At 42.2% G+C, this 16278-nt stretch overlaps 1 protein-coding gene across 4 annotated transcripts in view; it reads left to right on the forward strand.

Moving 5' to 3' along the window:
• The window catches only part of LOC135546390 (Golgi SNAP receptor complex member 1), a 47731-nt gene that overhangs the window by 2766 nt on the left and 28687 nt on the right, over positions 1-16278 (forward strand). For all 4 annotated transcript variants that reach the window (XR_010456576.1, XR_010456577.1, XM_064974768.1 and 1 more), the window contains one exon: positions 7342-7416. Coding sequence is in view for 2 of the 4 variants with exons in the window: in XM_064974768.1 (XP_064830840.1) it covers positions 7342-7416 (75 nt within the window). In the remaining 2 variants the exon portion in view is untranslated. The remainder of the gene's footprint in view (positions 1-7341; positions 7417-16278) is intronic.

A 16278-nucleotide genomic window follows, 5' to 3' on the forward strand; every position in this document is an offset into this window, starting at 1 on the left:
TGTAAATAGAAAATAATTAAAGATCAGCAGTAAAATAACAGTAGCGAGGCTATATACAGGGGGTACCGGTGCAGAGTCAATGTGCGTGGGCACAGGTTAGTTGAGGTAATTTAGGTAATATGTAGGTAGAGTTAAAGTGACTATGCATAGATAAGAGTAGCAGCAGTGTAAAAGAGTGGGGGTACAATGCAAATAGTCTGGGTAGCCATTTGGTCAGCTGTTCAGGAGTCTTATGGCTTGGGGGTAGAAGTTGTTAAGAAGCCTTTTGGACCTAGACTTGGCGATCCGGTACAGCATACCATGCGGTAGCAGAGAGAACGGTCTATGACTAGGGTGACTGGAGTCTTTGACAATTTTTAGGGCCTTCCTCTGACACTGCCTGGTATAGAGGTCCTGGAAGGCAGGAAGCCTGGGGCCAAGTGTTGTACTGGGCCATATGCACTACCCTATGTAGTGCCTTGCGGTTGGAGGCCGAGCAGTTGCTATACCAGGCAGGGATGCAACTAATTAGGATGCTGTAGAACCTTTTGAGGATCTGAGGACCCATGCCAAATCTTTTCAGTCTCCTGAGGGGGAGACTGAAAAGGGTGGTATTGGAGTTGTGTCTGGCCATGCAGTCATGGTTGAACAGGGAGTACAGGAGGGGATTGAGCATGCATCCCTAAGCCCACGTGTTGAGGATCAGCATGGCCGATGTGTTGTTACCTACCCTGGCCCGTCAGGAAGTCCAGGATCCAGTTGCAGAGGGAGGTGTTTAGTCACAGGGTCCTCAGCTTTGAGGGCACAATGGTGTTGAATGCTGTAGTCAATGAATAGCGTTCTCACGTAGGTGTTCCTTTTGTCCAGGTGGGAAAGGGCAGTGTGGAGTGCAGTAGAGATTGCATCATCTGTGGATATGTTGGGGAGGTGTGCAAAATGAGTGGGTCTAGGGTTTCTGGGGTAATGTTGTTGTGATCTAGAAGAAAAAGAAACGCACACCTATTAAGACGAGGTGCTGGCTAGCGGAGTAGAAACTTGAAAATAAAAATAAAAGAGAGCCGCACACTCTTGGAGCTCAGATGCAAAAATTGAATACCAACGTTTCGACAGCCAAGCTGTCTTCATCAGGGTATAATCACAAACACTGCGGGATGACTCGTTTATATAGTGTCAAAGGACACAGGTGTCTGTAATCGACAGAAATATGGCTGAGACACAAAGAAAGTTCAAGGAGAGGGGCTACAAGAATGATCAGATTAATATTGCCATTGAGAAAATTCAAAACAAAACATGACCTTTTTCAAGGTAAGTCTCGCAAAAAGACGCATTCTTGCGTTCTAACTACCCGCTATTCAAAGTGCTCTGAACAAATTAAGGGAATTGTTCACAAACATTGGCACATCCTAAAATCCGATGATAGTCTTGGTAATGTGTTTTTGGACCTTCCCTTGGTCGTATTCTCGCGGGGCAGAAATCTCAGAGACCAATTGGTACACTCTGATTTACCACCCCAAGATATTCCTGAACAACGTCTATTTGCGCCCCTACTGGATGGAAATTACAAATCTAATGGCTGTGCTCAATGCAATGGCACTTATAAATGTAGATCCTTCAAACACCCACAAACAGGGAAATCGATCCCAATAAAAGGTGTTATTACGTGCTCCACTAAGGCAGTTATTTATCTTATAACTTGTCCTTGTGGTAAAAATGATGTAGGTAAAACAAAGCGCAAATTAAAAGTACGTATCTCAGGGCACCGTAGTACCATTAGGTGTAAAAACTTGACTTATCCAGTTGCGGCCCACTTCTTGGAGGCAGGCCACTCGATTTCGTCTCTGCGTTATATTGGCATCGAACATGTCACCCTCCCTAGGAGAGGGGGTGACCTTGATAATTTATTGTTAAAACGAGAGGCTTCCTGGATCTTTAATTTAAAGACCCTTGCGCCCTTCGGTCTCAACGTAGATTTTGATCTGAAGCCATTCTTGTGATTATTGTGACTTTGCCATTGTAATTGTGTGTAAACTTGTATAGTCAAATTAATCTATGATCGTATGCTATCCATTTGTTTGTATGCTGTTCTTTGTATGACATTTTAATATTTGATTATTAACCAATGATATTAGGCCACTCCTGGCCATGATTACAGACACCTGTGTCCTTGGACACTATAAACGAGTCATCCCGCAGTGTTTGTGATTATACCCTGATGAAGACAGCTTGGCTGTCGAAACGTTGGTATTAAATTTTTGCATCTGAGCTCCAAGAGTAATGTTGTTGTTGAGCCATGACCAGCCTTTCAAAGCACTTCATGGCTACAGATGTAAGTGCTACGGGTCGATAGTCATTTAGGCAGGTTACCTTAGTGTTCTTGTGCATAGGGACTATGGTGGTCTGCTTGAAACATGTTGGTATTACAGACTCAGTCAGGAACAGTTTGAAAATGTCATTGAAGACACTTGCCAGTTGGCCAGCACATGCTCGGTGTCCATGTCCTGGTAATCTCTCTGGCCTTGTGGATGTTGACCTGTTTAAAGATCTTACTCACATCGGCTGCGGAGAGCGTGATCACACAGTTGTCCGGAACAGCTGATGCTCTAATGCATGCTTCAGAGTTGCTTGCCCTGACGTGAGCATAGAGGTAATTTAGCTCGTCCGGTAGGCTTGTGTCACTGGGCAGCTCGCGGGTGTGCTTCCCTTTGTAGTCTAATAGTTTGCGAGCCCTGCCACATCCGACGAGCGTCGTCCACCCAATCAAAGGATCAGAGAATGAATCTAGTACTGAAAGCATAAGCAACAGTTAGCTAGCACTGCAGTGCAAAAAATGTGGTGAGTAGTGGACTCAAAGAGAAATACAATAGTTGAACAGTTTTCAACAAATCTTTTTTTTAAATGGTGACGCGAAACTCGTTTGCAACTGTTGGACTAATGATTCTACCCTCGATAAGTTAGATGCAGGCAAGAGTGTGCAAGGCTGTATTGAATGTGTCGTTGTCTAGCATCTCAAATTTTTCTATCGACCTGTGTGCACCTACTTTGTACACTTTTATTCGTAGGCTAGATTGTAGCAACCTCATGATGGGTATAGGGCAAATTAGTTAAATTACATTGAACTGGGTGAATGGAATGTGAGGGAAAGTCATCCAACATGCTGTAATAGTAATAAAGCCATGCTCATGATTTAAAAAAATAAGCTCTTCTGTCATCATAAATGGCACTGACCGCCACTGATACCGATATCGTTTTTATGGTTTACTGCCCCGCCCTACCTCCATGGGCCTCTGTACTGAGAGCGAGAGAAGGTGCTCCACTGATTGGCTTGGTAGTAAATGAGGGCTGGGCAACCAGACTATGACTCTTGTCTGCTTTAATGGCTTATTGATCTAGGATGCAGCAGGCCGCACCTCGAGACCACTGCAGGATTCCTATTGAGCAAACCCGCACACGGCAAACTCCCCTCCTTTTATATGCAGATAGCCTTATTCATCAGTGGTCACTGTTCCATGCACTCATGTCTGTTTTCCATGTGCTCCACATTAACCGTACATCATAGTGCCTGGGAATGAACCTTTCACTGTTCTGTTGGCTGTGGACTGAATTTATAATTGTTCTGCTTGGGAAGATGACATTACTGCCCACACAATGTGATGGGAAATGTGAGCTTTATTTTAGTGGTAGTCCTGTCTGAGTTATCACGGTTTTCAAAAAAACGAAAGTCCCCAAAGGACCATTTAGTTTTAATTATTGTGTGCATTCTGATCCATGTAGCCTACATGATGTACTGTAAGCATTAATGTACACATTGGGAAATGACAAACTACATACATGCTGTTCCTCAAGGATTTAGACTGGTGTTGTAATGCTTTCAAAGCCCACGTGCTTGAGTCTTGTGGCGTGCGAACGCTGAACTAACACACACTAATAGCCAAGCTACTGATTCTAACAGCAGTGCTAATAATCACTACAACACTAGGCTAACAACAACCCCTATGGTATTGTATACTATCAGGCATTGAGTTGGCATCATAGTGGAACTCCTCCTGGGAGTGGGGAGGGCAGTGAGGTGGATGCCTGGAGGCTAGAGCGCTGCAGTGAGCCATGCGCACTAGACTGGAGTGATGTTAGGCTGGGCTGACAGCTTGTGGTTCTAGCTGCAGTCATGGTCCCACACAGCACCACTGGAGAAGAGATGCAGGCAGTCATGCAGATACGGAGACTCGGAGCTTCCATTTCCAGGGAAATTGAGACAGTGAGGGAAGGAAGAGGGACAGATATGGATAGACACAGGGGGAGGTGGTAGACTGTTAGGGCACCACTGGGATGCTTCACCACTATTCTTTAAGTTGTCCATTTTGTCAAGGTCCACAAGTTCAGTTTCTCTGATACAGCTATACATGATACTATAGAGTATGAAATAAACTTATAGCGATTTTTGTCTTCACTCTGCTACTTTTGCTGAACTTGCTATAAAGGAGAATTCAGCATCTCTTCTAGTTAAAGAACTGTTGTATTCTCTTGTTCTTTCTACCCATTTATTGTACAATGCTAGCTAGGCAACTATGGCTAACTTAGTCATGTCAAACAGTGCAGACAGAATAACAATAGGTGCATTTGTTTAAGCTGTTTTCTACAGCTAACACAACTTCAAACTGAAGCTGGAAAAACTGCAAACTAGTTGCACTTCATTTTGTTAGACTTTAAAAATATAAAGTTTGTATATATTCATAAAAATTATGCCAGCTAATTCATGATTTTGACTGGCAGGCTGAGAAATGCTGCTTGTCTGTCTTGTCCCAACTTCGGCCACATTCATTACTATGGGACAGTTGGAGATGGTTTCTATTTCAATATTCAAATTCTATGTTGCAAATGTCAGTGAGACAGACAGCAAGGTTTATACGAATCTCCACTGTTAAACTAAATGTTAGTCTCAAAGAAATGTGAGATGTCTAAATGCTTTTTTTTTATAGTGATCAGGTTTACTTCCCTGCCTGGGCTGATGAGACAGTGGATTGCGCAGTCAGATGGAACTGAGTAAATAGGCATTTTAACGTCATAGATTTAGCCGGTGTTAACTTGTGGAATGACACGGTCTGGAATGCACTTTTAACCAATCAGCATTCAGGATTAGACCCACCCATTGTATAATAACACATTATCCACCATGGATGTTCCCTCTCTAGTAGGCTTGGGAGATACCCCGGTATATGGTATAAACAGTATATTTTGAAATACAAACGGTACTGTAAAAACAAAATGGGGATGAGTCGCTGCTTTTAACTAGAAGTTAGTTATAACTAATAAGAAATCTAAGATGTGTCACATTTAAATTATATCCAGCTCAGGGCTCCAGCTATGCATTTGGTTTGCTAACTTGCTAGCAAAGTGGCTAGATGTCAAGATCAAGCTTCTTGGTTACAGCAGAGACGTTCGATCTATTTAAATTACATTTGAAATTCTAACTCCTAATTCTATGCATTCATCCCTTCCTGGATCAAGAATTGAAACAATGGCTGCCTCTCCTTTCCCCAGGTCATTGGAGAGGAGGAGAGCATCACTAAAGTGCTTATGGGCTTACAGCCTATAGCTAGTCCAGCATCCATTTCCTATAGAAGCCACTGCAGTGGGATTTGAGAGTAGTGCTAAGGAGCTTTCGGCACGGTTTGCTGGGTGCTCATATCCACTCTGAGTGGCCTAAACAGCAGTCTGCCGTTCTATAGGCTACTTGGCGAACAGTGTAGACTTAAGCAATAAGGCACGAGGAGGTGTGGTATATTTCCAGTATATCACGGCTAAGTGCTCTTCCCATTAGCTTAGTCATTTTTACCACACTGTGCCTGCATTAGCCGTAGTGTATTGTCATATACCACAAAACCCTGAGGTGCCTTATTGCTGGCGTAAACCAACATAATTAGAACAGTAAAAATGTATATATTTTTTCAACCCTATGGTATAGAGCACTCAGCCTATCAGCATTCCGTGTTAAGACCCCCTAGTATATTTTTAAGCAATAAGGCCCGAAGGGGTGTGGTATATGGCCAATGTACCACGGCTAAGGGCTGTTCTTATGCGCAATGCAGAGGGCCTGGATAGAGCCCTTAGTCATGGTATATTGGCCGTATACCACAAACCCCCAAGGTGTCTTATTGCTATTATAAACTGGTTACCAACGTAATTAGAGTAGTAAAAAAATGTTGTCTTACCCATGGTATACTGTCTGCTATACCACAGCTATCAGCAGTCAGGGCTCGAACCACCCAGTTTATAACGGTGTGTGGTTTGTTAAAGCCAATCCCGTAAAGCTGATGGGATTTTGATAGCGTCTTTGCATATTTTGTGATTTTTTTTTTTACCATTCAGCTCAAACTTAGTTAACTATCATTGAAATGGTTCTAGAAAACCTGACAAGTGGGGCTGAGTGGTGTCTGTCTTGTGTAACTATAAACCATTGTTATACAAGCGTAAGCATATGGAAATACAGCGCACATTCCCCTGTTACCCACTGGGTGGCAGTAGACCCATCTGCATTCGCAGACCTGACTGGGTGTGTGTGGCTGGTTAAGTGGTCAGGAGATGAGGGCTCTCTCTGTCTGTTAACAATACCATACACACACATGGCTCCAGACATCTTAAAGGGATACTTCGGGGTTTTGGCAATGGTATCTAATTCCAAAGAGTCATTTGTACTTTTGGTTCTCATTTTAAGCATTTGTGTCCAGTATGGAGGAAGTTAGAGGTAGTTTCGCGAGCAAATGTTAGCGTAATGACCAGCAGGACCACTAAGGTTGTTACTGTAGCAATGATGAGCCAATCCCTCTGAGATGTGGACCATTCCATTACTATCTTTTCACATCTATTTCCATTGTACTTCTCCCATGCTGTTTTTCTTCTCTAATTACTCTCTTTTGCTCCCCCCCAGCAGCAGTAGTGGTAGGGAGAGAGGGCGAGCTGCATGACCCTACCCATTAGCTTACATGGTGATGTTGACAACAGGAGAAACCCTCAGTGTTTTCCATTCAGGCCAGGCTGGCTCTTTAAACAACCACCTCACTCCTATTATACATGAAGTAGTCATTTTTACCACACTGTGCCTGTCTGCTTGGACTGTAGCTGCATAGACTAACCTTGATTCAGACAAACCTTGTTTCAAATGGTCACAATGAGGAATCCATAGATGAAGTGTTTAATACAATCGTGGCTGAATTTGGTTAATACCTTAGATGAATCAGGATCAATTTGCCAGTAAATATTTCAGATGGTCATAGCAGTGACGTCATCTTGAGTTGTTTGTGTGTCTGACTAATTTATATGCACAATATTATATGAATTAAACCCATTCTCTCTCTTTCTGTCCAACAGGACATACAAGAGTGGCTCAGGAGTGAACAACAGACGAACAGAACTGTTTCTGAAGGAGCATGAGCACCTGAGAAAGTACGATCCTGAACGAACACACACACACACACACACACACACACACACACTGCTCCTGACTTTTTGTGCCCCTAAATTACCAGATTACCTCGCAATATCATCTTGCAGTATTCTCCAATTACCCATACTATCATCTCACAATTATTCTCTCAAGCTTTTTCTGAAGTTCTTATAAACAAGTCCAGTGTCTCTGCTGTTCTCAGAGCAGTTCTCAGAACTGTATCAGTTCTCAGAACTGTATCACTTCTCAAGAGGAGATGCTACTTCCCAGAAGCCAATAGCAGTCTGCAGAGCAGCACAGTGCTGGGATAACTCATGTTGATGGGTGAAGTCAGCCATTTTGAATAACTCTGAAATGATCTCCCTGCTCTTGCTGTATGCTTGCTAACCACTGCTTAAGCAGCTCTGATCCCAAAAATACGGTTTGGGTTTTTCATTTTAAAGGTTGAGCTCAGGTAAGGTTGTTTTGGTGTATAAATCAGTGAGTGTCCTCTTGATTCATGGGCAATTCTGTCTATTTTTTTTTTTTTTTAGTAGACAGCAACTTGGCTGCTGAAGTTAACGATCTGTTGTAATTAAGGAAATGTAAGAGGAAAAAAGAGATTTAGGGTAAAGGGACATTTAGGCCTAATTGGCTTTTTCATACAAGTCAATTAATTCAGACTAATTAATGAATAAAATAATTAATGCTATGTATTATTCTCCCATAAATATAGCAAGGCACTAACTCCTGTCATTATAGTACAACTATACATTTGAGTTCAGGAAGGTTACTCCCAGTCAGTGTGGACATACTGTAGAAGGTCAGACCATAAGCACCACACAGTGCAACACAGCAATAGAACTATCATATCTCAACTCTAATGGCCTGACATGGAGCACTTGGATTCAAGGGTTAATTCTTTGTTTACCTCTGTGTAGTCAATTTGCTATCAGCGTGGGACACAAACACATACATTAACTACAGAGTTGCATGTGTCAGGAGGGAGGCCTTGCAAACCTTCATCTGATCTGACTTAGGGGACAATTTAGGCATAACGGAGAACTATAAAGATCTCTGATTGGTCTGCTCTCTTCTAACCCTGGTGTTTCCTGGCTAAACTAAACGATTGTCTCCAAATAGCAGTTTCTCCAGATGCACACAAATCTCCATTCATTAAAGAACCTGTCTGACTATTCTTTCACAATTGCTGAATAGTATTTTTCCAGTCACTGCACTGAATGTGCTCATTCAAGTACTGTATATTTCTGTGTGTAATTTGATAGTAACGGTAGTGTAAGGGGACCAATGGTTTTTGTGTGTGTGACTGTCTCAGCAGTTGCCTCGGACGGCAGGGTCCACTTCTCAGCATTGTTATCACCAGCATTACACCCGGTGTGCTGTTTACTTTAGTACCAAAGGAAACCTTACAAAACGCTGTGTTGGTGGAAGACCTGTTTGACTGGGTATTATTTTACTGGGTGCTGCTGATGCAGGTTTTGTTTGTGAAGCAGCCAGTTTCCCTCTCTGTGAATGAAAGAGATGGCCCATGAACAGAACTGCCAGTGCAAGAACAAGTGTGTTCTTTTGTTGTCATATCCGTGGTATACGGTCTGATATACCACGGCTTTGAGCTAATCGGCATTCAGGGCTCAGACCACCTAGTTTATCATTTCTAATATCCATTGTTAATGTCACAGCTGCATAGTGCGCATATTATTGTTGCCCTCATTACATTGAGAAAATATGGCACGTGGAGCTGATCTGGGTAAAGTTCTGTCTCACGATGCTTTGGTAGAGAACCTTGGTTTGTTTTGAAACCTGATCCTAGACCCCAGTCCCCAGAGCCTGTCTAAGAGCGGAGGCCATCTGTGTCATTAGTAGTATCTGAGCTCTGTGCCAGCTCAGACATATAATCAAACATTCAATACGATCTAGGAAAATGCGTTAATATTTGCTGTCGCGGTACCGGTACACAGCCTCACCACACGACAAAGCTGGGAGCAACACATGATATTTTGATGTGATTTCGGGATAATACCATGTTAACCACAGGAGATAACAGGGATGACTTTCCCTTACTGCACCAATGATGGATAAGGAGGAGAGAAAGCTGTAGCTTAGTGGGCGTGATTCTATTACCTTAGAGCTATTGTATTAAAGAGAGGGCAGGGAAGGGATGGAGGAAAGAAGAGATGAAATATGTTACTGGCTGCTGTGGTAATGGCCTAAAGAGGTTTAGACACAAACAAATGGGAAGTATTTCTTCCTTCGGCCCCTATCAAGGTTTTCAGCTCTGCTCCGTAAAGCAGTGGAAATGTTTGAGGTTGGGTGTGCGTGCGTGCTCAGTTTCCCATGGTCAGGAAAAACTCCTTGCCCTAAGTACATTACTCTACAGGAGGTAAACCTTACCTTGGCAGATGAAAATGATAGGCTGTCAGGATATACACCGAACGCCCAGGCCAGAAATGCAGAGGCACTGTCCCTGCTGGAGTTGTATTTATTTATTACCAACTCCAATTTCTACATTCACTGGTTGACCTGTAGGACACACAATGTTTCATTGAGGAACAGACTAAATGAATGGGCACCATATGAAACCACACAGAACATAATACTTCCTGAGACCCCTGCTTGGTGCAGTCTGTAGGGCTGTTGTGGTGACTGTATTACCGCCACACCGGCGGTCATGAAGGCAGTCAATTTCCACGTGACCGTTTAATCATGATAATTAGGCTTCTCCAAGCTCTGATGCTGCTGATGGTCATTAGTAGCCTACCAAACTTGCTAACCGCCTGGTACTCAGCACACTATTGTCCCTCTAATCATTCTGTCATCAATGCAGAAGTAATCGCAAATCTAATCAAACACTTAATGAGAGTTCATGTTGCTCAACATTTCTATAGGCTATGCCTTTGCATGAGAAAACAGTGAAGGCCTCAAAAAGAGCATCCCATCAGCTGTCTATAAGGCTAGGTCTACTAAATTTATTTCTCATCCTTCCTAATATTAAGCACATTGTTCATCTTTTCAACAGGAGAATAGCCTACCTGGCTGGCATGAAAATAACCACGGAAAAGCGTCTTCCAGTCGTTATTTAAGTGCATAGATGACGTTTTTTTCCCGCTGCCCCTGTTTTGAGACAGGTGCATGATAATGGTCCATTCTAAATCAACTAATTTCACATGTATATGTAAAATGAAACAAATTAATCCACTTGTGTAAAGCCTAACCTGCGTACATAAGCAGCACGAGAGTTAACATTTGGGGAAGATAATTTTCACCATTCAAATGCACATTTTTATAATTGCATTTGCAGTGACTTTTGATAATGGTGTTTTCCTCTAATGGAACGTTCGCGCCTACTGCCATGTGCTCATTCCTGAGCTTATAATGTGACGAAATAGCCTAATAGTTTATCAACATTTTAAGCTAAAAGTTTTTTTGATGCCAGTGGTGGTAATAATTTGGGATCTATCGCATCCCACAACTGTCCCAGACTGTTTTGAATATTAATTTCTTGCACAGAATAGAATAGGTCAACAGTAAATTGACATAGGCTAGTCCTTTTGCTGTTTGTTAGGCCTACTCATCTTGTTAGCTGACAAAGTAAATGTGGACACTTCCAATATCTTCAATATGCACGTATGATAAAGACGCACGTAGTTGTGTTCGATGTGTCGGTCTTCACTTGTAGCCTTTTAGAAAGACCCGATCACATGATGGAGAGCCGTGTGAGTGAGAGGTGATTTGGAGTGTGCAGCATTCAGGGAGAAGGACATAACGTCCACTGGCCGCAAAAGGCATGGATTGTTTAGGGTGCATTAGGGTCACACAAAGGGGATGCCGCTGTGAAGTTTGAGGCATTATCAAGTATTTGTCAAATTGTGAATGAGAGACTGATGAAGTGTGTACAGTCTGCAGAAAAAAACCAAAGCAGAGCTCATGCCTTTCATGCTACCTTTTTTCAAATCATCATTAGTCGCATCATGCAGCCTTACAATGTATTAAAAATCAAAACATATAGCCCAATGTTCGTAGAACAACTACATTTTCATTAACTCTAAATTAAGCATATAGGAGTACCTATGTCTTTGTTAACCGCTCACCACTGAATAAGCCTCAACATGTTTGGGTAAAATATCCTTTAATTTATTTAGCTTTGTATTCTTCATACTATAAAATAATGCCATGGAATTCTAAGCAAATATTGTCTGTTAAATGGACCAGTGTATCCCACAGCCAATTGGCATAGCCAGATCAGGACCTAACATCCAATCAAATGTTATTAGTCACATGCGCCGAACACAACAATAGTAGACCTTACAGTGAAATGCTTTCCTACGAGCCCCCAACCAACCAGCAGTTTCCCCAAAAATATGGACAAGAATAAGAGGTAACAAGTAATTTAAGGAATAGCAGTAAAACCACAATAGCGAGACTACCTACATGTGCAAACTACCTCAACTAACCGGTACCTCCCTATATGTAGTTATTGGAAGTGACTATGCATAGATTATGACAACAGAGTAGCAGTGGTGTGAGGGGGGGTGGGCAAATGCAAATAGTCTGGGTAGCCATTTGATTAAATGTTCAGGAGTCTTATTGCTTGGGGGTAGAATCTGTTTAGAAGCCTCTTGGACCTAGAATTTGCACTCCGGTACCGCTTTCCGTGCGGTAGCAGAGAGAACAATCTATAACTGGGGTGACTGGAGTCTTTGACAATGTTTAGGGCCTTCCTCTGACACAGCCCTGTATAGAGGTCCTGGATGGCAGGAAGCTTGGCCCCAGTGACGTACTGGGCCGTTCGCACTACCCTCTAGTAGGGTTGGGTGATATATGTCGTGTGATGATAGACTGTTTTCTATCGTTTCATATTATGCTCTATCGTTTATTTCGTTGTCGCAAATCGCTCTTTACGGCAATTTTATTTATTTATTTTACTAGGTAAGTCAGTTAAGAACAAATTCTTATTTTCAATGACGGCCTAGGAACAGTGGGTTAACTGCCTGTTCAGGGGCAGAACGACAGATTTTGTACCTTGTCAGCTTGGGGATTTAAACTTGCAACCTTTCGGTTACTAGTCCAATGCTCTAACCACTAGGCTACCCTGCTGCAATATATTTTGTCAATTGGAAAAAAAATTGCAACACAAACAAATATGGAGGAGAGTGAATGTGATGCAGAGCATGGAGACACGGAGGTCGTACCTAAAAGAGGTGCTACTTCGGTCGCATGGACGTGGTTTGAGTATGAAAAGTCTGACACGGACCAGAAAACCGTTCTCTGCAAAATATGCCACAGGCCGGTCCCGACAACAGGCTCAAACACCACTAACCTCTTACCACCTACTCAAAACAAACCACCGACTCAAATCTTGCAAGAGGCTTTTGCCTGCGGCACACCATATGGCAAAGAATCACGAAGATGGAAGGAGATAACAGCTGCTGTTGCAACTTAGATTTGCAAAGACATGGCCCCAATTTACACAGTCGAGAAACGGTGGTTTCGTGAGTTGGCGCTAACACTTGACCCAAGGTAACAAATGCAAATTGATATATGACACGCATTAATGCCAAAATAACATGCAAAACGGGCAAGCCCCTACAAATCTATATTTTAGGCCTACATTTATTTTGTTTGCAACTAGTTGAAGTGTTTTCTATTTACCTTTATTTTATACATTCATTGCTTAATTGAAAATGTGCACAAAGGTTCTAAATAAAAGGAGAAATTCTCATATTTGATTAAGTATCTTTTTTATTTGTTGAGTATAATTCAATGTAATAAGAAATAGGCCTTTACATGTGGTCACTTTTCATGTATGATTTATTCATTGAATTTACAGAATGTGCTATATCGTGATATGTATCGCTATTGGGATATGAAATTACCTATATCGGGATGAGAATTTGGCCTTATCGCCCAGCCCTACCCTCTAGTGCCTTGCGGTCGGAGGCTGAGCAGTTGCCATACCAGGCAGTGATGCAACCAATCAGGATGCTCTCGATGGTGCAGCTGTAGAACCTTTTGAGGACCCATGCCAAATCTTTTCAGTCTCCTGAGGGGGAATAGGTTTGGTCGTGCCCTCTTCACTATGGTCTTGGTGTGCTTGGACAATGTTAGTTTGTTGGCGATGTGGACACCAAGGAACTTGAATCTCTCAACCTGCTCCACTGCAGTCCCGTCGATGTGAATCGGGGCGTGCTTGGTCGTCGTTTTCCTGTAGTCCACAATCATCTCCTTTTGTCTTCATCACGTTGAGGGAGAGGAGGTGGTCCTGACACCACACGGCCAGGTCTGACCTCCTCCCTATAGGCTGTCTCGTCGTTGTCGGTGATCAGGCCTACCACTGTTGTCATCGGCATAAGAACAACTCAGAGTAGGCTGTTCTGTTCTTCTGAAATAGACTACATTTTCTTCATATCACGCTTCTTTAGACCTGTCTAAAATAATGGATTTGTTGTGAATTTGTAGGCTATATTACATGGCGTTATTAGACCTTTTTAAAATGTAGGTGTTCCAAAAGTCTGCATCAGTGGCTTGTAGGGTATGTGTGGAAGACGGGAGATGCTAAATGTGTTCATGTTCATTAACGGTCAATTACTGTCAGGCCAACAGTTTATTTGCTTGACAATCAACGGCTGAAAATGTCATGATCGCCACAGTCCTAGTATGGTGTCACTGTGAGATATTATAAACATAATTCACCACTGTTCCATCTGAGACCATAGTATTTGTGAATGGTGAAGGCTAGTTTTGGATGTGGGTACTCATTGATTGAAAGGGGATCTGAAAACACTATAGGCCCATACCTAAGAGGTTATAGCATATACAATTTTTTTTAAATCAGAGTACAGTACATGTAATATCTAATAAAACCTATCCATGTTGTAATCAGATTTGGGTGGAAGGTGACTGGTAGTGTGAAGTTTGAGAGACTTTTCACTGTGTACCAAAATGGCTAGGGGAACTCCTGTGTGTGTTTTGTCCTCCACTACGTTACTCCCTAGTTCCCCTCTCTCAGAGAAGAAGAGGAGAGCGGGAGAGTCTGTTTGTTTTCCCCAAAGAGAACACTTGTCTTTTCAAGGCCCCGGCCATACCTGATGTGTGTTGTGCTGTAGTGTTTAGGCCCATGTCTTTCTCTCTCTCTCGCATGCATTCAGACACACACCCTCGTACTGTCTCCCACTCATGTGCGCTTTCCATTACACAGCCTCTTTCTATCTGTAAAGAGAGGTCTGGTCATGATTTAAATGAGGGGAAGGGAGGAGCAGGCTGCAGAACCAATCAGTCCAGAGTGACAAACTGATGTTGGTTGTGGCTCTGCTGATCGCAGCTCCCTTACAGATGTTTCCCTTTGTCACTCTCACGCCACTCCTTTTCTTGTTTTTCTCTTTCTCTGCTGTTCTCTCATTCTGTTTCCAGCCTGGTAATCATCCATCCCTGGCCATTTCAGTCTTGCCTCCAGCAGAATCCTGTACTGCTTAAAGGCAGAACATGTTCCTATTATGTATGTGCTGTTTGAGACAGGAAAGGGGCAAGAGATCCAGTCCTCTCTTTTCTATTGGGAAATACCTTTTCAGGGCTGGAAAAATATAATTTCCACACTAAATCAGTGTCTGTCAATCTGTAGTCTCTCGTGAACAGGAGAAACAAACGTGGCTGGAGGCCTGCAGGCCAGTGACTCAGCACTCAGTTTCAGAGACTAGCAGTGAGAGATTCTCTGCTCTCGTTATTTTGTTCTCTTTCTATAATTGATTCTCTCTTTCTCACTGGTGAGTGAATGTCTGCAGTATCAACTCAGGGCTAAACAGACATATGGCTTAGATGTTTCTCTCATCCTCTTTAGAGCTGTGTCTATATTCTCAGCCAGTGATTGTCAAGAAAATAACTGCCAGTCTCACGGTAATTGAGCGTTAATTAGCATAAACACTCATCTCCTGGCTTCCACGCATAGCCTACAAGTCACTGATGCAGACCTTTTGGAACAAACATTTTACATTTAAAAAAGTCTAAATCAATGTAATATAGCATACACCATCACAATAAATCCATTATTTGTTTTAGACAAGTCTAAAGAAACATAATATGAAGTAATATGGAACATGGCTGTGGGCTACACTAGTTCATTTAGCAGACAATATTTGCTTAATTCTTTATTTTATAGTATGAACAATACAATTGACCGTAGCTTAATAAAACACAGGATATTTTCTCATGCACATGATACAGATCGTGTAAACGGTACAGTGAAGTGGTACCAAAAACAAGTGTACAGATAAAATATTTTATCATTATTAGATGATGCTTACCCGACACACTTGTCCAAATTGATGGGTCATGTGAAAGAAATGCTATAACCAGCCACATATAGCTAAGAGGATGGGTCACTGTTGTCGAGACATGTACACACAATAGATGGCCGTAATCACCGGCAGACACACCTGGCTAATTTAATAGTTTAAGTAAATATCCGGCCGAAGTGGAGTCTGAGTTTATTTATTTATGTATTTTTAGACAAGGAACCGGCATAATCCCAAGTCATGCTACTACCAATACAAACATTGTCATTCCAGTAGTAGGAATCTGCAGGTAGCTAAAAGCTAACCAACTAGATGTAATGTTAGCTAGCTAACATTGGGCTATAACTAGCAATGCAAATAGTTCTGATTCATATATTACTACACAGATCATACCTGTAACGTTAGCTAGCGAGCCAACAAGCTAACATTTGCTAGCTAACTAACATGTTGCTTTAACTAGCAACAAAAACAAGTTCACATTTTTCAGAAAGTTATCTGTAAATGTAGCTAGACCCTTACCCGTATACATGGACAAACGCTTTATGGCAGACTGGAACCATTTAACTCAATTTTGTT

The sequence above is a fragment of the Oncorhynchus masou genome, chromosome 9, assembly GCF_036934945.1.
Source record: "Oncorhynchus masou masou isolate Uvic2021 chromosome 9, UVic_Omas_1.1, whole genome shotgun sequence".
NCBI lineage: Eukaryota > Metazoa > Chordata > Actinopteri > Salmoniformes > Salmonidae > Oncorhynchus > Oncorhynchus masou.